Source organism: Ursus americanus, chromosome 33 (assembly GCF_024610735.1).
Source record: "Ursus americanus isolate L20-20 chromosome 33, mUrsAme1.1.p, whole genome shotgun sequence".
Classification (NCBI taxonomy): domain Eukaryota; kingdom Metazoa; phylum Chordata; class Mammalia; order Carnivora; family Ursidae; genus Ursus; species Ursus americanus.
This window is the reverse complement of record NC_142159.1, coordinates 5,811,617-5,839,553: the sequence shown is the minus strand read 5'-3', so window position 1 is coordinate 5,839,553 and position 27,937 is coordinate 5,811,617. Positions and strand designations below refer to the sequence as shown.

Sequence of the window (27,937 nt, the reverse complement as noted above, 5' to 3'; positions counted from 1 at the left end):
AGCGGAGGACCGCACTGATACTGCATCAGAGGTCAGCTTCGCCATCTTCCCGATACTGCTTCCTCCCCTTCCCTTACAAAGATGGTGGTGATCTTAAGAGTACTCCCTAATAAACCCTGTCTCAGAGTTGCTTCCCAGGAACCCTGACCTTGGAAACTATCTTGAAGAAACAAACAAAAACAATGGATAATTCAGAAGGAGAGGCAGACACTTAGGTGCTTACCCCTTGTGCTATACCCATTCCTTCTATACACACTCCCATTACAGGTCTTGTCACACGCATTATCATTGCTTCCTTGTTTTGTCTGCCTCTCCAGCAGACTGTAAGCTTCTCTGGGGCAGGAACCACAACCTTCTATCTTCATACTCCTATAATACCTGGCATGAATGCTGAACACGTGAATGAGTGGATACTCACCTGGACAAAGGCAACTTTTTAATAAGATAAGATGCTGAGAAATACTTCCTTAAAGGAGTAAAGCATCTCCCCGCTCCTGATTCTAGGTGAGTGTTCAAAAAGAGGTACACTGCCATCCCTGGTGATACCCCTCCTCTCTCCTTCCCCACGTACGGTATAGTGCAGGTGGGAGGCCCTGTGCCAAACTCACCCACCCTCCCCTCCTAGGCTTACTTTGGCAGGTGGGCATAGAGTTCCCGAGGCTCCATTTGCCATTGGCCTGACAGCGGATGACCCTTTGGCCAGTGTAGTAGTAGCCAGGATCACAGATGAGCATCAGCTGGGCCTGGAACTGGTACTGTGTCTCAAAGATGAGCCTCCATCGGCCATGTTCAACGCTGATGCTGCTGACATCGGGACAGGTCACAGCTGGGGAGACAAGGAGCAACGAGGAGGATTAATTAATTAATTAATTATGGAAAACAGTGAAAAGAGTCCAGAGCTGGGGACCGGGAAACTGTAATGCAGTAATAAGAACCTTGAGTCGCCAGGAGGCAGGTTTGTTAAATGAATGTATTGGGTGGGGAAGTGGGGGATGAAGCAAACTGGGGTGGCCAGATCCACCAAAAAAAAAAAAAAAAAAAAAAAAAAAAGAAAGAAAAAAAAGGAAAGAAAGAAAAGAAAAAAAAGAAAAAAGGGGAGGTGGTAATCACTGCTGATTGTTAGATGTGAACCTTGTAATTTCTCTTTGGTCAGGTCTTTATTTTCTAAGAGAAGCTAGAAATATGGATTTTTATGTAAACTCTTCCAATTTCAAAATGTTGGGAAGCAATTCAGGAATTTCATAAAGCACACCATAGGCCAAAGAAACAAAACAAATCAAAAGTACAAATCCTCTATCTTCAGACTCGATATGGTCCCTTAGGCAAGTTTGTGACTCTGGCCTTAAAGTTGAACTGTACCTCTGTCATTTTAGAGTTTTGTTCTTTTTTCAACTAACATAATTTTTTTCTTTAAATTCAACTAGGCAACATATAGTTCATCATTAGTTTCAGATGTAGAGTTCAATAATTCATCAGTTGCATATAAACCATTTTACAGTTTTGTGATCAAAGGACATTTGTGTAAATGTTCTGGTAGTTCTTCCTTCTAAAAGGAACTTATTCCTAAGTTCTGTGATGGCTTATGGAAACATCTTAGGGTGCAATGGCCTATCAATGCTTTGAGAGCAATTTCAAATGGAAGCCCAGCTTGGCAGATGACACTATCCACCTGTTCCTTTTCCTGAATCCCTAGGCTCCATGTAACTGCTTTTTTCTCATTACTGGGTTTTTAGCTCACTCCTTGCAGGAATCTTCTCAGCTGCATACCCAGCCCCTCCTTATACCCATCTCCACCGCCCAAGGACTCACGGACACACTGTGGGGGGACATTGTGGTTGCTCCAAAGGCCTGTCTCCAGACACTCTGCTGTGGCCTCGGCACCTGCCTGGAGGTGGTAGCCTTCGCTGCAGCTGTACACAGCCTTGGTCCCCACTGTGTACTCTTTGCCAAACACCATTCCATTCTTGGGGGCCTGAGGGAGCCCACAGGAAAGAGCTAGCGAAGAGAAAAAAATATTATGAGAATGTCTGGTTCAAGACAGTATTCGAGAACACACTTTAACCTTCCTCTCCCCCAAGGCCCTAAAAAAATTATAGTAGGGACTAGTAAAGTGGAAAAGCCTCATAACAATAAACAAAATGGCAGAGAAGACTTCAAAAACACTTTGGAAGATGGAATGCAGATCGAAGTGTGTTGATAGATTAAGTGGAGCCGAGAAGCTGCAGCTTAAAATATATGAGGGAGCTATAGTGTGAGACCAGTTCTCCTCCATCCTTTCCCACAAATACAGTGTAGAGGCATTCACGCATCTAGTCCTCAGATAAAATAGAGAGGGTTTTCTTTCCCACTTAAGGGGGAAAAAAAAAATAGAAATCCTTTGAGAGAATCAGGGCTGCTCAGGTGTGAGATGGCATCTGAAAGTAAAGCTCTTCTCATTCGAGGATTTAAGAGCTCCCAGTCTAAAGGCTGCCCCTCTGCCGGCTCATTTGTATTACATCCCCAACTTCTTATTCATGTGGGGGATCTAGTGGGCACAGACACCTGTATATAATCCTGTTATATAACCCAGTCTGCTACCTGGAAAAATCAACCTCATCTTTCCTTTAAAATAGGAATAATCAAGTATCACTGTACATATGAAGAAAACCAGTAGCATGAAAGACAGAGATAAGATTAAAAATAGAAAAAAGTAGAAATAAGGTTCTCTTTTAGAAAACAGAGCTAACTCAGGAAATAGAAGATACATAAGCTTTAAACTTTTGATTGGCAGTATTTTGAGAAAGTCATATTGTATTCATAAAATGAGAATGGAGGGCTTTGAAAAAAGAACCACAACCACAACAACAGAACAAGGAAAAGCCCTCTTAAGTTAAAAATATGATTGCTAAAATAAGTATTAGATAGAAGGGCTAGAGATTAAAGTTAAAGGGAATTTCTCAGAATATAGTCCAAAAAGACCGAAACTGAAAATGAGAAAAAAGGATTTAAGACACGGGAGGTCAACAACCAGGGGGTCCAACATCCAACAGGTTAGCATTCCAGAAAGAGAGAACAGAGATTACAGATGAGAATTTCCCAGAGCTGGAAAGACACAAGTCTTCAGACTGAAAGGGAGCCAAAGGGATGCAAAGAGAACCATTCTTAGATAAATCATCATGGAATTTCAGAAGATGAAAGATAAGTTCCTACAAGCTCCCAGAGAGAGAAAAAAATAGGACATTCCTGGAAGGAACAAGAATCAGACTGGCATTATACTTCCCATCGGTAGCAATGGATGTTCAAAAATAATGTAACAAATTTCTGAAGGAAGTGATCTGTAACCTAGAATTTTACCTGGTCAACCTACCAAGCATATATGAGGGCAGAAGTAAAGATATTTTCAGATATTTAAAGACTCAGAGAATTTCCTTCTCATGAACCCTTTATGAGGAATTTACTCAAGGCTATGTTCCAACAAAAAGGGGGTAAAAACCAAGAAAGGGTAAGATATGGGATATAAAAATATAAAAAATGGTAGTGCTAACATAGGGGTACAAAGAAAAGGAATTTCAAGGTGACAGCTCAGGAGACACAGGTATGCATCACATGGCCATGGTCATTGTAAGGAGGAGGGTCAACACTATGTTTATTGGAGGAACACACATTACTTAGGTAGGAGTAGCTTGTGTTGTCTTTGAAAGAAATTAATACTTGACTAATTATGTTTGCCCTTTGGCAGTTCAGGAGCTAGTACAGATGAAGGGGAATTTATCAGGGTACCCACTGTTGTCCCTCATCCACCCCCACCCCTGTAACTCGTCTAGAGCTCAGACCTCCCTCATTCAGAGCCAGCGCAAGCAGAGGAAGTCCCCATCCACATTGGCCAACAATGATCCTCGATCCTACTAGAACCCAGAAGAGACACAGGGCCAAGGCTTCATTATGATACAGGGAAGGATAGACTCTTCAGACGGAGAGGGGTCGGGATATCAAGATGGAAGAAGGTTTCAAAGACTGGAAAACAGAAGGAATGAGTAAATAAGGAGAAATTGAGGAGAAAATGTGGAATGAAGAAATGAACAGCATTTGAATATGATGCTCTTTCAGCGCCTGAACAGCAAGTCTGTAAGCTCCTTTGGTGGAACTGGGGTAGTCAAATTGTGATCAATGAACTGCCTTGCTTCCTTGAACTTTTTTTGAAGAAATACTTAGATCGGTACTGATATTTTGCATGAGGAGTCGGTCAATCTGGAGACAGTAGGTGAAGGAAGTGGACAGCAGCCACTTCCCACCACTCTTGGCCCAGCTCTTCCCGTGCAGATAACTAAGAGGACAGAGGATACCTTCCCAGGCCGAGACACTAAAAGCCTGTCTCTTGATCTCTATGCCAGAACAGTCCCCAAACCCCGAGGGAAGACGGGCACTTCCTGTGGGTAGGAGAAGAGGGGATGGAATCCAAATATTTGAAGCTGGCAGGAATGAGATCTCGAGGGAGAGAAAATGTAGTGAAGGGAGAGAAAATGTAGTGAAAGAATGGGCTGGGGAAAGAGAGAGAAAGCATCAGAAGGCACAGGATCTCTAGTGAGATACATTTGTTGGTGGAAAGTCATGGTTTGAAAGAAGCAATATGGCATTGGAAGAATGCCAGGCCTTCCTGGCCCTGGGTTATGGGGACCCTCTACTTGAAAGGGCCCCAGCATTCATATTCTTAGAGGAGAGCCCGTCTCTTGGAGGGAGAAAGTGAAGACAGCCTTCTGGGTAGTGACCAAGGGTGTATGTTGGTTGGCCATGGAACCGGGATTCCAGAGAGCTCAGGGGGAATGGCTGAGAAGAATGGCATCAGTGGGAAGCTTGGGGCTGGGACTGGGTACAAACTATTATGGGGATGAGTACAAAGAAGCCTAGAGGGGCTTAGTTTTGGGAAGTTACAGAAGAAAACAGATGAGAGGTATGGTGGTTTCCAACGGGAGCTTCAGAAGAAAGACTTGTCTGTCTTGATACAGATAGAGACACGGAGACCAAAGCCAAATGACATTTGCCATTTGGATCAGTCTGTTCTCTGGGACCTTTTCTTAGGGCGCCAAACAGAATGCTAATGAAACATTGTTTGAGGAAGCTCAGGCAGAGGCGAGAAGGTCATGAGGGTCAGAGATGACAGACGTCAATAAATAGTCCGTCACCACACTAGGAATCAAAGAACAAGAAAATCAAACATCAGTGTGATTTCCTGCTTTTGTCTGTATCATTAGCAAAGTTTTTCTTTTCTTTTTTTTAATGCATAATTCACACAATGCTGTGAATGTGGGAGGAAAACCCGACTTTCCCATGCTGGTGGAAGTGAAGACAAGTGTCCCGGAGAGCAGTTAAGTGTCACAAGCTGTAGATTTTGCATAGGTTATGGTTCAACAATCTCATTTCTGGGAATTTATTTTAAGAAATACATGTGGATGTTCATAATGATGGAATTATAAGGATCTTAGCAGCAGCGCTGTTTACAGTAGCAAAAAACAGAGACATTCAAATGACCAACAGGACGATACTTAAATACATGACAGTTTTTCCCTAATGCTATGCAACCACTGGAAATAGTGAAGAGGAAATACACTTAATTATGTGACAGATGGTAAAATATTAAGAGCTTTGTACACCGAGGATGCCATTTTTGTAAACAATATCTAAAAGATCAAAGGAAATGTGCTGAAATGTTACCCAGTGATCTCTGTTGACAGGATTACAGGTCGTTTTTCTTCTGCCAAGTTTTTATTTCAATTCCAGTTGGTGAACAGTGTAATATTAGTTTCAGGTGTAGGATTAACTGATTCATCACGGACATGTAACACCTGGCGCTCATCACAACATCTGCCCTCCTTAATCCCCTTCACCCGTTTAACCCATACCCCCCGCCCCGCCCCCCTCCCCTCCAGCCACCCTTTGCATTATCTGTAGTCCCCCCCCCAACAGATCTCTAGTCTGAATTATATTACTTTAAGGGAAAACAAACCCCATCAATTATGAAAGGCAATGCACGCAAACGCCTGGTACAGATCACGGGCTTGATTGCGGGCAATGAGTATGGTGAGCCTCTATTGCTTCCTGGTCCCCTCTGCCCCTCGCCTCCTCTGACCTAGTGCTGCTGCCAGTCCCAGCTGCTCTGCGTATCTTGTGCTCTCTCTCCAGTCCATGGTTCTGCAAATGCTCTCGCTGTTGCCTAGAATGTTTTCCTTGCCAATGCCTGGCCCTAAACCCCACCTGCTCTATGAGCCCGAGGCCAAGCATCCCCTCTTCTGGGAGCCCTCCCTAGCTGTCCGGGAAGAGGTAGGTCCCATCTTACCTCTGGGCTCCCACAACACTGTTTGTACTCCTGATACAGCACTTCCTTCCTCTCCCATTTTGCATTTATGTGGCTACATATCCATCTCCCTCCTTGCTCTGAAAACATTGAGACTGTTTTATGCATATGTATATCCCCAGGGCTCGAGATATTACGGATCCTCAATATATGTTTGCTAAAAGAACGAATTTATTATCAATGAGGACCCCCACATTTGGAAGTGATCGGTCCTGGGACGAGACCAAGAGGTGAGCAGGATCCGAGCCATCTGTCACCCCCTTTCCACGTGCTCCTCACCTTGACAGAGAGGAATGGCCTCGCTCCACAGGTAGTAGCCCTGGGGGTGCCGGGTACAAATGGCCATGCTGTGTCCCACCAAGCGGTAGCCGGCGTTGCAGCCAAAGTGGACGGAGCCTCCGGGCTGGGTGCTGGGCTGGCCCAGAAGGAAGCCATGGAGCGGAGCCCTGGGCAGGCTGCAGTAGGGAGCTGGACGACAAGATGAGGCTCAGGGGACCACACGCAAGCAGGAAGACGGATGTGCTCTTTCCTGCACACCCCCCCATCTCCCTCCTCCCCCATTTCCTTGTCTCTGTCACTGCCGGGTCCGCTGCTATTTAGGGAGGTCTGAGCAGTTGATATCGAAAAATGGCTGATCAGGGTGGTAAAGCCAAAGAAGAGGAAAGAAGAGAAAAGGCCATGAAGCACTGGATCCCCTTCATGGCCAGGACAGAGTGCTGCTTGAGCCGTGGCTCCACCGGAGTGTGGCTGCAGGGGTGTGGCTCTGGGGTCTTGGATCTGACCTTTCCAGGTCTGTGACGTGGGACACGTCCCTGAAGCTCTTTGAGGTCCCCTTTCCTCCCCTGTGTATCAGGATTGGAAATGCCCACCTCACAGGTTTTTGGACAATTTAAATGCGATTGTGTTTAAGAAGCCCCAGCCCTGAGCAGGGCACTTGGTGCTCAATAAATGGTCCTTCTCCTTCCAGACTCCCCTCAGCCTCATCTCCCGGAACTCCCCGTGGTCTTCAGTAATTCCTCTCTGCCTCCATGCTCATGGAGCCCAGCTGGTTTGCGGACCCACTCCCCTTCAAAATGGGCACCAGGCTGCTTATCAAGTTTTCTTTCCAACCACAGACAGTAATCCCCACGACGGAAGTTCAGATAAATGAGATTTCCCCCCCTCCATCTTCTTACTTTTCCAGGGATCTTTCTGTGCTCCTTGTAGACCGTGGCCCTGGCCAGTTGCCTGCCTGGAGTGGCCCTTGATCTGCCTCTGCCCGAGAGTTATGGCTGGCAGAGCAGAAGAGAGGCTGCCCCTGGATTTAAAATATAGGCCATCCTTTGCTGCCTGTCCAACACTTCCCACCTGGAGACCCACGTCTTAGGGTTCCTCAGTTTTAAGGAACTTTTATTAACATTTCAACAATGTTAGGGATGGGATCACATTTGAGGCATTATCAGATGATATATAATAAACTTATCCAAAGACAGGATAGGCTGGCAGTAGGAGCAGAGGAGAGGGAAGAACTTAAAGTGGGGAAAGGAACAGAAGAGGGGAGGTGGAGACCGTCAGGGACACTCGTGCAGCTGTAGTGAGAGAGGTTCAGAGGAGAGAGGCTGTCAGTTCCCGAGGAGGGCCTCCACCATTGATGGGGATATGGCCCATGGCTTGGGTGTTTTGGGTAAGCAACTTCAGGGGCTCAGGGGCTGTGGCCTTTCTCGTGTGTCCCTATGTTTTACTCACCTGAATACCGAATCTTAAAGCCCTTCCGGTTGTAGGCGTGGTCAGAAGACCAGCGCAGGTACACGGAGTTGCTTGAGCTGGTGACAATCAGGGGAGCTGAGTAATTCCCACTGAGGGCTTTCAGCAGAGGACTCTGTCCGGAGGGACCTGGGCGAGAGTACAAGACACAGGATTACAGACTGCTAGCATAGCTGTAAGAGATTAGGTACCTTAATTCGATACCTTGAATGTAACCCCCTCCCATTTCTCCTCCTCAAGAGATGACACTAGGCTCAGACGGTCAGGGTCAGCAGGAGGGTCTGTACTTCTGTCCTTTCTCTGCATCCCCAGGCACCACACTCTTTCCCCCTGAGCCCTAAAGCAGTACTCTGGAACGTCACTGCCAACCTACAGGAGCTGGCATGTGAGATGAAATCTATTTGCCATCTTGGGACTTGCCAAGGTCAGGCTGCTGGTTAGTGCAAGAGCTGGGAACTTCTACTTGCTACCTACTTCTCACATGCATAATAAACACAGCTCAGTGCTTGTCATATAGAAAAACTATGTACTGAATGAATGTACAGCAATAAAGCTACAGTCAAACATCATGTCTCAATGTCATACGTAACACAGTTCCTCAACAGTTCTTTCCAGGGCTCCTCCAGAAATCCCTCCCTCTTCTTTTTTCCTACCTTTAATGCCTGGGAGTGCATCCTAAGGTGGCTGGTTCAAGGGAGGCAGAGTACAAAGCTCGATAATCCATAACATGATTTATTGCCCTGGAAATAGCCCTGAGTGATGGTTCTGGTATCTGCCAAGACAGCTCGTGGAAGCTTGGCACAGGTAATGGACCACATTAAACAAAATAGAGCCACCAGAATTGCTGTGACAAACTGTGAAGGAAGGGGTCACAAGGCTCAGAGAAGTGGCATGCCAGAGTAGGTCTACCACGTCAGACCAGAATGCCCACTAGCTGACCATGTCCCTCAGGAGGACCTGGGGGACACTCCAGTTCCCAGAGCAACAAGGAACATACTGATGGAGGGGTGAGCACCAGCATCATTGACAACCTGAGTCACAGCTGTCCTCTGAAGCCTAAACTGATGAAAGGAGATACTGTCACAGAACTGGGCTTCCTAGTGTTGATGAGGGTGAAAAGATTCTAGAATATAGGGGCCAGGTGGAGGTACTTAATCAGAAGTGAGGCTAGCATAATTACTAAAATGGGCAGCAAGGTTGGAATGGTAGCTGGGAGGGCCTAACCTGTAGGATCTATTGGCAATGTCTCACAAAACATGATAGTCCTAAGGGCAAGACAGATGGGAAACCCCCCAATATATGAATATATGAACAAAACATCATGAACGTATAGTCCAAACAGTGAGGAAAGCTGACCCCAATGGGAAGTTGGAACCACCCAGTTTGGAGACTTGAGCCAGCTTCTGTCTTATTCCAGAACACTTTGGCTGAAGGAGAGGCTGGGTCCCCATGAAAAAGGACCCAACAAAAGGACATCAATCGTATATAGTAGTGATTCTCCCAATCCTTGCCCCCAAAACCTACTGCTATTTCCTCAGGCAGCTGAATCCTGGAGGAAAGGAAAGATTTTGGATACAGAGTGTGAACTGATGCTGATACCTGGGTACCCAAAGCACTATCATGGCCCCTCTGTTAGAATAGAAGAGTCTGAGGGTTGGGGAGGGTAATGAATGGAGTCCTGGCCCAGGTCCATCTCACAGTACAACTTCACCAAGCGGTAGCCCTCAATTGCAGTAGCTATGCCAGATGTAGTGTATTCATTAGAGCAGATTAACACACCCTTGGTTGCATGAAATGTAGTTATTGATCTAGCAATGTGCTCTTTCCCTATCCATCAGAAAGGAGGACCATAAGCAATTTGCATTCACATGAGATAGACAACAGTATACATTCATGGTCTTGCCCCAGAGCTACGTTAATTCTCCTGCTCGCTGTCATAATACAGAATGAAAAGATGTGGGCCATCTGGACATCCTGCAGAATACAGCATATTGGTTCTCTCTATGAAGACATCGTATTAATTGCCTCTGAGGAGCCAGAAGGGACAATTAGTGTAGATGCTCTTGTAAGACACATGGCTCCACAGGGTAAGAGGTAAGTCCTACAAAGAGGCAGGTGAAATTTCCCCAGTGGTTTGAGGACACGCTGAAACATTCTTTCCAAATTAAAGAGGAAGTTAGTGTGCCTTTTCCCTTCTATTACAAAGGAAGAAGTGCAATGTTTGGTAGACCACTTTGAGTTTCAGAGGTGGCATACTCTTCATGTGGGAATACTGCTACGATCCATTTATTGGGTGACAGTCAAGGTGCCAGCTTTGAGTGGGCGCTGGAGTTAGAAAGGGCTCTGGAGCAGGACTAGGCGGCAGGACAAGCATCCCTGCCCTGTGGGCCATACAATCCACTGGCTCCCACGGTATTGGGGTTTCTGTGGTAGAGAAAGATGTTGCTTGGAGCCTCTGGAAAGTTCTAATGGGGAGGTAATGGCACAGATCCCTAGAGTTCTGAAGCAAATCTGCCCTCTGCAGCAGGCAGCTGTTCAACATTTGACTGACTTACCATCAAAGATCTCAAACTCATCATACTGCTTCTCACTGAGAAAGTACTCCACTGTGAGGGAGATGTTGTAGTTGGGTTGCACTCTCACCAGCCAAGAGCAGGTCTGGAACTGGGGATAGCTTCCTGGGTAGCTCTGACTCAGGATCACACCTGTAGAGTCCGTCAGAAGCTCGTTCGTTGGGCAGTGCACTTGGGAGGAAGAAAGAGAAATACCAGGTCCATGAGATGAAGATGGAACTGGGGCCAACACATTTCCCTGGTACAAAAGACAACCACTGGAACAGGAGTATCTGAGCACATTCAAACAAGACCCCAATGCCCATCATTACACTGCTCCATGGCATGAGGTGACCTCAGATTCTGTGTCAATGTTACTATATAGCTGGCATTCAGGCCTGGCCAGTTGGTTGGCATCACTTCCTAGCTCAGCTATGGGCTTTGGAAGAGCTGAGGTTGATACATACGACAGACAACAGAAAGCATCCCCGAATCCAAGAGTTAATCTATTAAATGGGATTGATTTGTACAAAGAGAGTATTGCGCAGACATAAGTACATGGAATTTTGAGTCAAACACACCTGGATTTATAGCCCACCTCTGTTACTTACTAGCTGTGTGGTCTTGAACAAATTATTTCCTCTCTGTGCAGTGGCTTCTCCACCTCCGATGCAGAAAGATAATGCCTGCCTTACAAGGCTATTGTATTATGTATCATTGTGTATTAATTATATTGTATATTAATATTAATATATTATATATATTATAGGGCATGATATATATAAAGCATGCGACATAGTGTCTTCATAAACTGTAGAGATGATGATGATAATGATGGTAGTTATACCAGGAAAGGAAGGAACTGGCAGAGCTTGGCTGTGACCTGATGAGATGTATTAAGATCTCTAAAGAAAAGGATGCCATCCTAAGGAAGACAGTCAACGTAGAACTTAGAAAAGGAGTTGCTGGTGGGGCTAGATTGGGTTTCCTGTGTCTGTCACCAGGGAGGCGAGAGAAGATGCTGGTTCTTAGGGGCCCTGCACAACCTGGACAGCAGGGAGGTGCTCTCTCCTGGGGGTACAGGGACCTGTCACTACATCCTATGTGAAACAAACTTCAGGATGACCCCCTCCATTTGCTTGGGCTGAGGGTGCCACAGTAAAGTCCTGAGGACTGAATCAACTTCTTCAGGACCTTGAAAGAGGCATGGCCTGGGCAGTAGTAACAAGTATCCCAATCACTACAAATGGAGGAACTGGGATTTTGCTGTGTATGTGCCTTTAGACAGGCTTCCCGAACGTGTTGGATTCCAGGACACTGATAAAGGAGAGTTTCTGGAGCTGCAAAGCCAAGGGCTAACCCCTGGATCATGATCTGAGACGAGGCTGTTCTGGGGAGGAGATTGAGCCACTCACTCTCCACCCATCTCCACTGCTTCCTTCAAACCTTCTGCCTTCACAGAAATGGGGCTTGCTAATCAGCACTGGGTCTGGGCTAACAGACAAAAATGCTTGCTGTGGCCCCAAATTCACACAACTCATCTGGGACTTCTTTGAGTAGCTTTGCAACACACTTTATTTTTTAAAGTAATCTCTACGCCCAACATGGGGTTCAAACTCACAACCTCGAGATCAAGGGTCACACGCTCTACCAATTGGCCAGCCAGGCACCCCCTCTTTGAGTAGCTTTGAAAGGTATTAACTAGCTTCTCCAGAGAGAACTTCCTTCTTATTTTGTAAACAGGAAAGGAAAATGAATGGCTGTTTGGAGAAAAACAGCGTTGTTTTTGAAATGCTCCTGATTTCACTAAATTGATACCTACAGGTCCCTGAAGTATGGTGACATTTATGTTCCCCTAGTACACTCCAGCTGGTACCAGGTCTGCTCTTGAAGCTCTCCCCTTTCTACTTGAAACTCCCCAACTGAGGGGACATAGGTATGCCTTCTCAAATGAGATTGGTCCACAGGTTTGCCTTTTTGTGCGCAACTTTATCGGATCTGGGATTTAGTGTTTACACATTTTTCTTTCCTATTATGCTCAAGACATCTGGTCTTTGAAGGTTTAGTAGTATTCCTCCACGGAACCATCTAGTCTTGATGTCTTCGATGGGGTTTCCTCTGATAACATTCTCTCTTTCTTTTAAAGAATTAGGAAAGTATAAACTTTCTATCTGCTGGGGTCAATTTTATTAAATTATACCTTCCTAGAAAATCATTCATATCATTAATTTATTGGCATAGGTTTGTACAAGATAGTGTCATAATTTGAAATTTTCTTTTGCTTCAATGGTTATATCCCACTTTCCCTTTCTTATTTTTGTATATTCCTGCTTTCTCTCTTTGTTTAACTCACCTAATGGTTTGATTATTTTGTGACTCTTTGTTCCAGGTACTTCTTTTTATTGATCAGTAGGGCTATTTTTCTGTTTTATAACTCATTAACTTCTTTTTAAAATTCAAAATTTTTGAGATATAATTTATGTACAATAAATTAACAGATTTTAGGTGTACAGTTTAATGAGTTTTAGCAAATGCATATACCTGTGTAACCACTACCATAATCAGGATATAGATTATTTTCATCCCTCCAGAAAATTCTCTCACGCCCCTCTGCAATTAATTAGTATGACCTGCCCCATGCTCCAGGAAATCACTGATATTATTTTTTTAACAACAGATTAGTTTTGATTGCACTAGAATTTCATGCAATTGGAATCAGACATGTTGTTTTTGTGTCTGGTTTCTTTTGCTAAACATAATGTTTCTAAGATTCAATCCATGGTGTTTTGTGTTTTATTTTTATTGCTCTGTAGCAATCATAGGGCAATGTGTTTATTCATTCATTCTTTATTAATGAACATTTAGGCTGCTTCCAGTCTGGGATTATTATGGAATTCATATACAAGTCCTTTTGTGGATATGGGTTTTTATTTCTCTTGGGAAAATAACTAGGAGTATAATTGCTGGGCAGTAGGGTAGGGGTATGTTTAACTTTGAAAGAAACTACCAGTTTTCCAAAGTGACTGTATAATTTTACATACCAACCAGCAAAGTATAAAAATTCCACTTGCTCCATACCCTTGCCAACGCTTGGTATTTTCAGTCTTAAGTTTTAGCTATTCTAGGTGTGTAGTAGTATTTCATTAGGGTTTTAATTTGCATTTTCCTGGTGACAAATGATGTTTTAGCATCCTTTCATATACTTATTGGCTATTCATACATCTTATTTTGTAAAGTGTCTGGTCAAGTCTTCTGTCCATGTTTTTATTGGACTGTCTTATTATTGAGTTGTTAAAGTTCTTTACATAGCCTAGATACAAGTTCTTTTAAGAAATATATGTATGATGAATATCTTCTTTTATTCTGTAGTTTGCCTTTTCTTTTTCACATTTAGTTCTGTCAGTTTTTTCTTCATGTATTTTGAAGCTCTTTTATCATCTGTCTATATAACATATATATATCCTTTGTAATGGAATTAACTCTTTGGTCATTATAAAATCTATTTCTGGTAATACTCCTTGGTTGCAGTATTATCCAAAACTTCTTTATGTTTACCATTTGCATGATGTATCTTTTTCTCCCCTTCTCTTGCAGTCTATCTGGTATTTATATTTAAACTGCATCTTTTGTAGGAAATAAGCGGTTACTGTTTAAAAGCTCTAAATTTTGGCATGGTTTTTATGCAGCCAAAACTTACTGATTGATATAACTATATCATTCAAATATTATACGTACCTACTTATTTTTGGTGTGTCATTGAAAGAGGTGTGTGAAAATCTCCAACTGTAATTATGAATTTGTCCTTTTCTCCCTAAAATTCTGTCAATTTTCCTTTATATATTTCAATCCTATATTGTTAGGTATATAGAAGTTTGTGACTGCTATATATTTTTGATGTATTATGTTTATCAGCATGAAATTTCCCTCTTTATTCCTTCTAATGCTTTTTGCCTTAAACTCTATTTTGTCTAAGACTATCTCTGCTACACCAGATTTTAGAGGTTAGTACTTGCTACTTTTTCAAAGTTTGGTTTCCTACCAGGGATGAGTGACACCTTTCTAGCTGTCTTTAAGGAGGCAGATGAACATATTCAAGTCTAAGTTTATGGAAAGTCTATAATTAAACTTTTTTTTACTTAACTAATCTGAAAGTCTCTCTCCTTTGATTAGCAGTTTTATTCAGTTATACTTACTATGGTTACACATATATTTGCACTCAGTTTTGCTACCTCATTTTGTGTTTTCTGTTTTATGATTTTTTCTCTCCTTTAATGTTTCTATTGGATTAACTGAATTCCCTTTATCTTTATTTTTGATTATCAATTTAGAACTTACACATACTATGGCTATCCATAATTTCAAAAAACTATCCACAAATTTAAGCTTTATTTTTAATTTATATATTCAACGAACATAGAGGGTTAATCAATATCTTGGCTTCTCCTCAACAAGCAAGGGTCCTGAGCTCACTTTTTCTTTCGTCCAATGCCATTTATTTGTCCAGTTGTGTGTGTATTTTTAAATCTACTATGGTCAGTATTGTTTAGATTCACTACCCTATTGTACTGATTTCTTAGCTCATTGTTACTTTTTGTATCTGAACCATTCTACCTGTATTCATTTTTCTCTGAATGAATGTGTAGATATTTCCATTCTTTACTGATATTGGATTTTATTTTTATTTCCTGAGCATACAAAAAAATTCTTGTGGGAATCTATTTATACGAAATTTCTAGAATAGTCAATTTCATAGAGACATGAGCTAGATTGGTGGTTGCCTGGAACTGTGTTGGGGGGAGGGACTGGAAAGAAATGGAAGCTTGACTGCTAATGGATACAGTGTTTCATTTTGAGGTGAAAAAATCTTCTAAAATTGTCTTTTTTTTTTAAAGATTTTATTTATTTATGTGACAGACAGCCAGTGAGAGAGGGAACACGGCAGGGGAGCAAGAGAGAAAGAAGCAGGCTCCCAGCGAAGGAGCCTGATGTGGGACTCGATCCCGGAACGCCAGGATCACGCCCTGAGCCGAAGGCAGACGCTTAACAACTGCGCTACCCAGTCGCCCCAAAATCTTCTAAAATTGTCTAATGGCTGCAAAGCTCTGAATATACTAGAAATCACTGAAGTGATTTAGATGGATGAGTTGCATGGTACATGAATTCTATCCTGATAAAGCTGTTATTATAAAAAAGCCAGTGAAGGGTCACATCTTGAGAAGCCAAGTACAACACCAAGTCCTAGAGGTAAGCATGAGGCTGAGGACAGGAGTAAAGCCAAGAAGGCTGGAGCCACGTAGACACAGAAATAGCCAGAGATAAGAAACGAAGGTTGGAGCAAAGCAGTGAAGTTCTGGAGCAGGACCAAAGCTAAAGTGCACTTTTATAGGGGGCTGGTTGTTTGGTGTGTGGGTAGGGCAGCTCAACTCAATGAACTCCTCAATGTATTGGGGCAGCTTAATTCTAGGGCGGCAGCTTCTTTCCTTCTCACTAACAATCCATATTGTGGATTCTCTACTCTCGCCTTATGAGAAGTGGGAAAGAAGCTGACCTGTTTCTCCACAGACTACTGAATATTTGTTGGTAGCACTAGTACCAGAAGCAGTAGTAGTACTAGTAACAGTGATAATAACCTGCATTGGGCAGTTACTATGTGCCAGGCATAGTTCTAAAGTGCTTTACATTATTAATCCATTTAATTCCTCACAGTAAGTCCATGGCATAAATAATATTATCCTTATTTTACAGATGAGAAAATTGAGGCATGGGACAATTAAATATCTCGTCCCAGGTCAGATGCCTTTTGAGTGGAGAGTCTCATTTTTGGTCTTAGTAGGGGTTCCTTTGTGAAGACAATTCATTTTCTGTCAAGGTGTCACAATGTTGAAGTTCAGCACACAGGACCTCGAGCACATCTGCACTCCAGTAGAGCCAGGCTGGTGTGCAAGCCCACCTCTCCCTGAGGTCCCAGAACTTCCTCCTTCCAATGATCAGTATGCCATTACCAGAGAATACCAGTTAGAAAATGGAAGACAGAAATAAAAGTGGTTACCATGACAATTTGTAGCCCCAAACCTAAGAGTAGGACAGAGAATTTCTCTAGAGCAATCATTCATTCATACAAACAAACATTCACCAAATAACCTCTTCATTTATGGGCAGGGACTGGGAATATAAGGAGGAGTAAGACAAAGGCTATGTTCTGGAGGAACTGAAGACCCATAAAGGCATGGCTCTGTGCAATTACCTTCACATATTGGGGGCGGTCCTTCAAACTGCAGGTAAGTTCCAAGTTTGCAGGTCAGGATTTCATTCCCTACTAAGGTAAAGCCAGGGAGGCACCTGTAGCGGACGATGTCACCTGCCAAAGAGAGACCAACATGGGGATTCCCTGGAGAAGTCTGGGCGGGGCACCCCTTAGTACTTACACCCACTTCCAGGCAGGTCAATCAGTGGTGGGTTGTGTTCTGTTCAAAGGCTTAAACAATCAGGTCAGCTCCAATCAAACGATGCAGAAAACTGCTACCTGCTTCTCACAGCTCAGCCTTGCGCTTCCACATTCCAGGAACTTTTTATAGTGCCTTGCGTGGATTTATTTCTCAAAAACATACTGACTTGACTCACAGAAGAAAACTGCCTTCCTGTCTCCTCTGCCTAGTGATGGCTAAAAGGAAGTGTTTGTCTATTTGGAGCAGACTCAGTGGACAGAACATCAGCCATCTTGCACTGGGCGTACTGTTTCTCTCCATGGATGGGAGGGAGAGGTGCACCTTGCTGGCCCGCCCCACCCCGACCGGGCCCCTCGTCGCCTGCCCAGTCCTTGCTGGTTTGGGAGGGGGTACCTATGTTGAATTCTTCATTCTCTGTGACGACTTCAGCATTGGGGAGGATGGTGGGAGGAGGGCATTTGGTGAGTGGATAGGCTGAAAAGACACAAGCAGACAAACTGGTGTAAGAGCATCATTCTCGGGGCACGTTGTCATTCACTTGTTCAATGCTTCACCTTTTCATTCCTCATCACTCACACACATACTGCACACAGGGCAAGTTTAGCGGAGTACTATTTTGCTTATCTGCTGTCATCCTTTGTTTCTGATGTAAAAACCAGGAACCATATAGTAACACCAACATAAGGAGAGAGCATCTAAGAAGTCATCGACAGTCACTAGCACTGACGGGAAGGGGAGTGAAGCATTTCCTGAGCACCTACTATATGTGAGGCACTCTCACTCCCTGTCACCTTTAACTCTCAGGATGGCTGATCCTCCTGCGAGGGGTTCTTACTCTCTTTATGAGGAAGCTGAGATTCAGAAAGCTTCAGTTGCCTCTCCAAGGTCACACAGGAAGTGAGTGCCATAGGACTTGAAGCCAGATCTGGCTGCTCTCAAATCCCATATTCTTTCCTGTGCTTGGCATCTAAGCACCATGTGTAGCTCACATGAGTGGGCACTAAAGCCAGCTGGTTTCCCTTCTGACTGTTGGCCAAACAGCTCTGGCTTCAGTGGGTTTTCTACGCTGGAAACCATCCCTCTGGGCAGAGACGGGACTGTGTGTGGATGGTGTTACCAAGACAAAGCTCGGTGTGGGCTCAGAGCTTGCCTTCCGTTCACTACCTGGCACGCAGTTCGGTGCTATGTAAGTGCGAGCTGCTGTTGCCATTGCTACTGCTGTTATTATTTCCAAAGCCACTCCAAACCCCACTGTGTTATTTTACAAAGAGCATTCTCTCAAAAAAAATTACAAATGTAATACACAGTCTTGAGAGAAAATATGAGATTTTCTATGAAAACGTAGGAAGAAAATTAAACTCATCTACAGACTGTTGGGAGAAAACCACTGCTAACTCTTACTGTGAGTTCTCAGAGTACATACGTTCTGCATATCTATTTTTCTCTTACAAAATTTGCAGCGTGTGGTGCCTTTGTGTTGTGCATTTATTACATTGCAGGAATTTTCCTATGTCATTACATCTCTTAAAAAATGATGGAAATGAATTCATAAGATTTAGTCATACGATTGACTAGAATTTATTTAATAGATGTTCTATTATTAACTGTTTAGGTTTCTAAAGTTTTGCAATTTAAAATAAAACTGTGATACACATCCTTCCTATATATGCGTTTTTTTATGAATTTTTTTCTTCCTTTCTTAAAACTAGGAATGATTGCTGGATCATAGGGTAGTTCTATTTTTAACTTTTTCGGGAACCTTCATGCTGTCCTCCAGAATGGCTGCACCAGTTTGCATTCCCACCAACAGTGCAAGAGGGTTCCCCTTTCCCTGCATCCTCACCAACACCCGTTGTTTCCTGTGTTGCCTATTTTAGCCATTCTGACAGGTGTGAGGCGATATCTTGTTGTGGTTGTGATTTGCGTTTCCCTGATGATGAGTGATGTTGAGCATCTTTTCATGTGTCTGCTGGTTATCTGGTTGTCTTCTTTGGAAAAATGTCTTTTACTGTCTTCTTCCCATTTTTTAACTGGATTACTTGTTTCTTAGGTGTTGAGTTTTATAAGTTCTTTGTATATTTTTGGATCTAGAAATTGCACTACGAGGTATTTACTCAAAGGATACAAAAATACTAATTTGAAGGGATATTTATAGCAGCATTACCAACAATAGCCAAATTATGGAAATAGCCCAAATGTCCAGCGACTGATGAATGGATAAAGAAGATATGGTGTATATATAATGGAATATTACTCAGCCATCAAAAAGAACGAAATCTTGACATTTGCAATGACATGGATAGAGGAGGAGAGTATTATGCTAAGCAAAATAAGTCAGAGAAAGGCAAATACCACATGATTTCACTCATATGTGGAATTTAAGAAATGAGACAAATGAACATAAGGGGAAAAAAAAGAGAGGCAAACCAAGAAACAGACTCTTAAGTATAGAGAACACACTGATGATTACCAGAGGGAGGTGGGTGGGGGGGAAATGGGTTAAACAGGTGATGGGGATTAAGAAGTGCACTTGTGATGAACACCACGTGATGTATGAAGTGCTGTACCCCTAAATCTACACTTGAAGCTAATATTACACTGCCTGTTAACTAACTGGAATTTAAATAAAAATTTGAAAAAAATTTGAATAAAAATTTAAAAAAAATTTTACAGAAAAAAGTACTAGGAACGATTAAATTGCATGACCCTTTTAAAGTACGAGCATCTCCTACTGAATGTCAGCAATCCACTCCCAGAAATCAGATGTTCCCTGTAAAGATGCTAACTAGGAGCCTATCTCCCATGACTTCAAGTGGGAAAAAAATTACAGTGCGTAATCCCAAACCCAGAAAGTATTTAAAATAACAAGATATATGTTATTTTGTGACAAAATATGTGACAAACCATATATATGTGACAAACCATAATGCTGGAAGTTAAATACTTGAAACATTACTGCTTGGCCACCCAAGAATGACTATGGCTGTAACAAAACAGCGGCTCTATGCGTTGTAGCACATACACTTTGCATACCATAGCGCACCATGCGAGCCTGCTCAGCAAGTGGCATCGTGAAACCCTAGCCAGAAAACAAGGGTAATGTGGGCATGTGTTCAGGACGGCGCTGTGGGTGGTACGGCATGGTTCACAATGAACATCACCTTATCATAACCTCTCAGAACCAGCAGCACCACAGACACACGTTCCAAATGTTCCCCTGGGATCCTGATGTTTTACCAATTGCAGTCGGAACATAACCTGAGACTTTTCCTGCATATGGTTTGATTGAAAATGTTGTATTAAAAAAAAAGAAAAGAAAAGAAAATGTTGTATTACATTTTGATGAATTTCACTAATTTTTTTCTATAGATGTGTTGGCTGAAAAACATAGTGGGAGACATAGAAGCTTCAGGAAATGTGGGTATTAAAACCAAGAGGCACTCTTGGGGTAACCACGCGGGGTTAACCGTGATTTAACATAAACCAGGGCGGACCATGCCTATGTTGGATGTATGCTTCCATTTTTCTCTCCAGGAAAATGGCTATAACTGATATCAGGAACCGAGTGGCAGTTTCTCTGACAATGGCTACTATCATTCTTTCATCCAGTTCATTTAATGATTATCTGTGGAGGGCTTAGCCTGAGTCAGGCACTGTGTTAGGCACTGAGGTTGCAAGAGTAAACAAAACAGACAGTCCTTGTCCTCACGGGACTCAGAGACCACTGGGGGAAGCAGTCACCAATTTTAATCATTGTCAACTTGATAAACAACAAAAAAGGTAGCATGTCTTTTTTTTAATTGACATTTGATAACAAGTTAGGTTAAACATTTTTTTCACAGATTAACAGACTATTTGGATTTTTCTTTTTAACCTTCTATTAGTTCTTTGCCCCTGTTCTTACAATTTGAAGAACCTGGTGCATAATTAAGATTGACATCTGGGGGCGCCCGGGTGCCTCAGTGGGTTAAGCATCTGATTCTCGATTTTGGCTCAGGTCATGATCTCAGGGTTGTGAGATAGGGCCCAGCACTGGGCGTGAAGCCTGCTTAAGATTCTCTCCCTCTTCCTCTGCCCCTGCCCCCCGCCCCCTCTCTTAAAAAAAAAAAAAAGACTGACTTCTGCCTATTAAATATATTTTCACAGTTTATCCTCTGTTTATATTTATCTAGGGCACTCTCTGGATTTGTAAATGCAGGAAGTTTCTGCTTATTCTGCTTAGCCAATTCTTTCTTTCTTTTTTTTTTTTAAGATTTTATTTATTTGTGAGACAGAGAGAGAGTGAGCACGAGTGGGGGTAGGGGCAGAGGGAGAGGGAGAAGCAGACTCCTCACTGAGCAGGGAGCTCCACACAGGGCTCGATCCCAGGACCCTGGGATCATGACCTGAGCCAAAGGAAGACGCTTAACTGACTGAGCCACCCAGGCACCCCTCTGCTTAGCTAACTCTTAATGTTTTCCTTTATAAAGTTTTTTTTTTAATTTGATATATTCTAATCTCAGCCATATGCTTACCTTTAAAGTATACTTTCTGGGTAGGGAATTGGATAAAGGGGGTTAAAGGGTACAAACTTCCAGTTATAAGATGAATAAGTACTGGGGATATCACGTGTTGCATGATGTTAACACTGCTGTTTGGTATATTTGAACGTTGTTAAGAGAAAGTAGATCCTAATAGTTCTCATCACAAAGAAAAATAACCCCATTTCTCCCCCCTTTTTTGGGTACCTATATGAGATGATGGCTGTTAACTGAATTTATTGTGGTGATTATTTCACAATATATGTAAGTCATGTCATCATGTTGTATGCCTAGACTTACACAGTGCTGCATGTCAACTGTATCTCAATAAAACTGAAAAAAATAAAGTGTCTCAAATTCTGAAAAAAATATCTTCTAAGACATACTTCCAGGAAGAAAAAAATCAGTAAAAAGAAATCTCCACTTAAACACAGCCTGAGTGTTTAATATATTGTGGTTACTAGTTTGTTTGGGGTACATTTCCCATTATATTTTTAAAAAATTACACATTTCTGCTCAATACAGAAAGCTGGTGGAATACTAAAAAACAATAAAATGGAAATTCCCCACGTCCCACCACCACCCAGGCATAACCACTGTTAGCGTTTTGGTGCATGACCTTCAGTCTTTTACAGACAATCCGTCCTCCCCCCAGAGCACACACTGTATCTACCATGTATGTTATTGCTAAAGAACTCGAGGGCAGGGGGACATTCAGGACTCCTTCATCTCACTTTGTTCCCACTCCCCTTGCTCCCCTCGGGGGGAGGCCCTGATACAGCTTTAGTCAGACTCCAGTACAGGTTAGCGCGTTAACTGGTGCGGCGGGCTGGTTGCATTATGTCAAACAGCAGCCAGCTCGGCAACAGCCACTGTAGGTCACTGTTTCACTGTTTTATTCTGTGCTGTCTGTAGTTTTGTTCCTATGGTTTCCTTTTCTTTAAGGAATCCTGGTCCATTTTAGTGGAAAATGGTATTAGAGACCAGTAACTGGAGCTCGATGTGCTCAGTGCTATCGAGGAGTCATTGCTTCCAAGCCCTCTTAGTGGAAGGAGCCAAGGAACACATGTGCGTGTACACACCCACATTTAGACCCACATCTCCTTCTGTATCTATGTGTACATATTGAAAACCATAGCTCAAACTCACACCTCCAATTCCAATCCAATTCCCTGGGTATATTCTAATTTTTGTTCTTGCCACATTTCTAACCCTCTTCTCTTACAGTGAGACACCTACCCTCTACTGTCCTTAATCTATTAACTTATTTGATCAGTCACCCAGAGGGAACCAAGTTCTCCTCTCTACTGCCACTCCTCCCTTACGTGGATGCCCTGCTGTCCCTCCTTGGAGTCTGATGCATCCTCTGTGTGGATGCCCCCTCACTCTGCTGGGGCTCCTACCCTACAGGGATGTTCCCTCAGTTTGCTCAGAGCCTTGATACCCCATGCCAGCCCTGTCTCTGTTCAGATGCTGCCCCTCGGTGTGGACCCCCTTTCTCCTCTGATGCCCACTTTGCTTCATCCCATTTAACAGCTTTAGGACCAAATTATTCAGGAAGGGAAGGGAAGACATTTAGCTCCCCTTTTATTTATCTCGTATTTGCAGTCCCTGTTGTCTAGACTTTTATGCTGGAAGCAGATGCTTTCCAAAATTTATTTCTATTTCCTAAACTACATGTTTCCAAGGGCATTTTCCTCTGTAATTCAAATCTGATTTTTCTCATTAAAAAAATACTGTAGAATCTTGTTCATAGCTCTCCTTAAGGTACTTTTCTTTTCTACCTATTAGTCCTAATACGAGAAGAAATTTATTTAAAGCTAATGTTTGCCTATGGAAGGCAGACAATCTTTCCCCCACACCAGTCCCACTCCCTAGTCTCTGCAAATCTACCCCCTTCTTTTTCTTTTGACAGGCCTTCCACAATTATTCTACATGAAGCAGAGTTCCTCACCTTTTTGTTTGCTATCTTATTTGTTTCCTTCATAGCAACTTATTACAAATTGCAAAGATTTTATTTGTCTGTTTATTTGTTATCTCTCTCACCTTGGAGGAAGAAAGCTCTATGGGGAGCAGGCATTTCATACAGCAGGAAAGCATGAATAGTCAATGAAGATATGAAAGGATGCTCACCTCATCATTAACATAAGAGTGAAATGCTATTTCATGCATCCACCATATTGGCAAAAATTTAAAAAATCTGATAAAATCCAGTTTTTGTAAGATGGAGCCAGGAATAAAGTCAAGCTTTCCCAATTTCCAGTTTAAATATGTGTAATGCTCTGCAAACTGTAATACGGAGGATTATCCTATAGGTGGGCACAAGCCCACAGAGAACTTTTTCAATGCTGTTTCCACTGTCACAAAAATGAAGAAGCATCCAGATCTGTAACGTCAGACTCTTGGAAGAAAACTGGCTGTCGATAAGCACAAACCCACCCTGAATCATTCCTGCTCCTCCTGCTTGAAATCTCCATGACTTCACTTGTGCACAGGACTTCCTGTGAGGTCAACAGAGGCTCTGGATTCCTTTGGAGTGGGACAACCCTCTAGAAGGTGCTAAAGGACAAGCTGGGGAACAAGTGGGTAACCCAGCCAGTGAGTTGATGTGAATGAGTGGAATGAGAAGCCTCATTGTGCTGCCTCTAAGCTTGGACTGGGCCCCAAGGATCAGCTCCAGGTGTCTCTCTGCCCTAGAAGTGTGGAGGAGGAGAATTCACATGTATGGAGGTCTGTGCTGGGGGACTTCACATAGGTTAACACATTTAACTAACAACTCTGAGGTCACTGAGGCTGAGAAGCTATGTAACTCATTCAGAATCACATGACTGGGAATGGTGGAAACAGGGATCAAGCTCGGCCCTGACTTGAAAGCCTGCTTCCCTCCCCCGCCAGGCTCTCATACTGACCAGAGAAGGCTATGGCGAAGATCCCACCCATGGCTGCATCACGGTGGAACTTGAGCAGGACCTGGTTGGACGAGCTGTGCAATGTTTTCTTGGCCAAGCTCCGGCTGAAGACTCCAAGCTGTGGAGCTGTCTGCTGTGCCCCATCCCTGCACACAGGAAAGAAGGTTCTGGTATGTCACAAGTCACCATGGCTGCCTGCTTTGGCTGTCCCATCAGTGGCCTTAGCAGAGACCTGGAGTGGGAGGCTGTGACTCTTCTTGCACCCAACATTGTCTTTCTCCAATGCCCTGTGCACCTCCCTCTAATCTCTCCGAACTCAGTCTGCCAACAGAGCTGATAGAGTTGGCAAAGTACACACTGACTCCTCGTTCATCTGATTCTTCACCAGCCCAGCCTCTGTAATGGGCTCCTGGGGGCAACAGTCTCAGCTGAGAAGCAGGAGCCGTGGGCAGGTTCTCTCATCTGAGCAGCAGTAGGATGGGCTGAGCAAGGCTGCAGGAAGCTCATGCTGCTATCCATGCCAGCCCCACTTCCTCGTCTCCAAGCAGAGACATACCCATATTGCCTTTCTAGGCAAAGGATTTCTTCCCTGGAAACGTATCTAGTCCCTCCTATCTGTTCTTAATAATTGCCTGGAAAGGAAACTGGAAATTAACTGGGGTAGTCTGATTACAGTTACCCAGCCCTGGGAATTTTGGGAAGAGACTCCCACTATCCCTTGCGGATTCCCAGAATGGCAGTAACCCCCTAAACAAAAGAATTCTTAAATTATATATTTGTCCAAAGATCCAGTGGTTTGGGAAGAACTATCTAGGAGACTACACTTATTGACTCATAATTCATACTCCCATTTTAAAATCACTTCAAGATATTCTAACTATCACTCAGAGCAGAACTGTCGATTTGGTAACCACTAGGCCGCATGTGGCTCTTTACATTTAAATTAATTAAAATTAAATAAAGTTTAAAAATCAGTTCCTCAGTCACTCTAGTCACATTTAAGTACTCAGCAGCTGCTGGCTACTGTACTGGACAGCACAGATATAGAATGTTCCCATTACTGCACAACGTTGTATTGGACAATACTGGTTCAGCATGAGATGACCAGTGGGCCTTCACAGAATTCCACCCCAAAACTCTTTCATTAGTCTGGGTAGCTTATCTTAGGTAAATGTAGAATTTTGGTTTGGACCCTGGAAAAAAATGAGAAAAGTTTGTGTATCTATGACCATTCCTATTCACCCACCCACCCATTGGTACTCTGAGCCCTAGCAGCACTCTGGGTTGGAAACCACTGTCTTCCCATTCCTCTCCCTTCAAGGAGTCACAGAGGGTAATTGAAACTGAGCCCTCATTTACTATGTTTATTTGAAAGCCGGGAAGCTGACCACCATTTAAAAACCATTCAGCTCTTGGTTTTCTGAACAAAAAGCTGAGTGACCCAGTTTAGAGCCCAGCTAATACCCCTTTCTAATTGGCTGTCGACATGGCAGCTGGCCCTACCAGACGGTGATGAAGTCTCCGGAGGGCTCTGTCTGCAGCAGGCTGAGGTTGAGGCGGATGCCATGACCAATGGGCACGGTGATCAGCCAGACACAGTCCTGGGAGCTGGAGTATGGACTGGGGAAGCCAGGGGAGTACACAGTGCCATTGGAAGAGGTGATGTTCCCGCCACAGGGGACTGCCAGGGAGGGGACACAAACACAGATGAGTGTGGGAGATCACCCCCCACCTGAAAATTCAGATGACTCCTTTATGAAGTGCCAGCACCCAGCACCCTGCTCAAGGAGGTCAGGTGGGATGGGGAGAGGTGATGGGGCTGAGGATGACCGTGCGTGGTTTCCCCCACCAGTCTCAGCACACCACTCCCCATCTGGCCCCTGATCTTCAGTGCAGGTACCTTTGTAGGCCAGCCCCAGCCCCTGGCCCCCTTCTTCCTGTGGATGAGACCTGCTCAGAAGGAAGGGCACACTAAAGCTCTCCCCTCTCCCTTCCTAGGTATGGAGTGGAGGACAGATGTCAGAATGAGGGCTGTAGTACTTTTGCTGGGATGAGCTAAGAAATTATGAAACTCTATCTCTCTTTGTATTTGCTCTAAGATTCTTAGAGTGGTACTTTTCGTCTTGACCTAAGAGATAAATGATTCTGGTGGTGAAGCTAAAGTTGGGCTCAAATCATGGCTAAACCATTTATTAACTAGATGACCTCAGTCAGTAGTTAACTCTCTTTCTTCACCTGTAAAATGGGACTGAGAGCACTCCCCTTGTAGGACCGTGGCGGCGGTTAGGTGAACTGATGCTTGTAAAACGTCTAGCCTGGCACTTAGCTCGCAGGGAAGGCATTTGCTGCCTAGGTGTGATCCTCTCTACCTATCTTCCTGTCCCCCAAAAGTGACACCCAATTTTGGGCTCACTCTGATCTAGGCTTTGGATAAGGGGATGAAGAGGACTTGAAGTCACCATAATGTTCCAATTTAGTTATCAGGGAGGAGGAAAAAGGACAAACAAACCAACCCCGGTCCAGAATAATGAGTGTATTTGGCTGGCATGGGGCATCAAGCAGACGTCTGGATGGGGGCAGACCAGAGTGAAGAGAAAGAATCCCAATGCCTCCAGGCAGAAGATGGGGTTCCTGTGACCGCACGTGCATCCTGAAAGGGGTATGCATGGACACGCCATCCCTCCTACACATACTGAACACCCACTCGGCGTCAGGGTCGGGCACAGCCTGGAGAGAACAAGGGGAGCAAGGGGAGCAAGGATACCAAGGCACGTGGTTTTGGTCTGTAGCACTCACAGCCCACTGCGGAACAGCTAAGTAAACCGGCCTCTGTAGATGTCAGCACAGGGTGGGACACGTGGTCAGCACGGAATGCCACAGGAGTGACAGGGGGAGCCCCTCACCTGGTCTTGTGAGGGTAGAAAAGGATTCTTGGTATTGTTCCCATTTAGACAAGGCTAAGTAGACAAAGCAAGAGGGAAGAGCGATGTTCCATGAGGGAGGGACAGCATGTGCTAGGAACCAGAGGCAAGAGAACATGGCGCACTGGGACCACTAAAGCACTTCAGCTTAGCTGCACATAATATCTGTGAGAATGGAGAATACTGGGAGGTATGCAGGGACCAGGACCCGAGGGACACGGTGCGCTACACGAAGGGAATTTACCCCAAGAGAGATGGGGATGCCTTACTGGCTTCTGAACAGGGGAGGATCTGGAGTGTGTTGATGGTTTGGAAGGCTCGCACTGGCTACACTGTGAAAAATGCATTGAGTAGAGCAAGACCAAAGGCTGGGAGACCAGCAAGGAGCCTTGTCCAAGTGGTGGTAGGGATAAAAGCAGAGGCAGTGGATAGAGAGAAGTGGATGCATTTGAAAGGTAATCAGGACGTAGAATTATCAAGACTCGGTGAGTAAGTCAGATAGGCGAGACGGAGATGCC

The 27,937-nt window shown here is 43.8% G+C and overlaps 1 protein-coding gene across 1 annotated transcript in view; it reads right to left on the bottom strand.

Moving 5' to 3' along the window:
- CSMD2 (CUB and Sushi multiple domains 2) overlaps positions 1 to 27,937 on the bottom strand; it is a 571,607-nt gene that overhangs the window by 54,361 nt on the left and 489,309 nt on the right. Inside the window, exons 43-51 of the mRNA XM_087858682.1 lie at positions 26,002 to 26,179; positions 24,499 to 24,644; positions 17,463 to 17,543; positions 16,868 to 16,981; positions 10,627 to 10,815; positions 8,054 to 8,200; positions 6,608 to 6,796; positions 1,810 to 1,995; positions 632 to 826 (exon numbers count right to left, since the gene is read on the bottom strand). Of these exons, the coding sequence (XP_087714808.1) occupies positions 632 to 826; positions 1,810 to 1,995; positions 6,608 to 6,796; positions 8,054 to 8,200; positions 10,627 to 10,815; positions 16,868 to 16,981; positions 17,463 to 17,543; positions 24,499 to 24,644; positions 26,002 to 26,179 (1,425 nt within the window). The remainder of the gene's footprint in view (positions 1 to 631; positions 827 to 1,809; positions 1,996 to 6,607; positions 6,797 to 8,053; positions 8,201 to 10,626; positions 10,816 to 16,867; positions 16,982 to 17,462; positions 17,544 to 24,498; positions 24,645 to 26,001; positions 26,180 to 27,937) is intronic.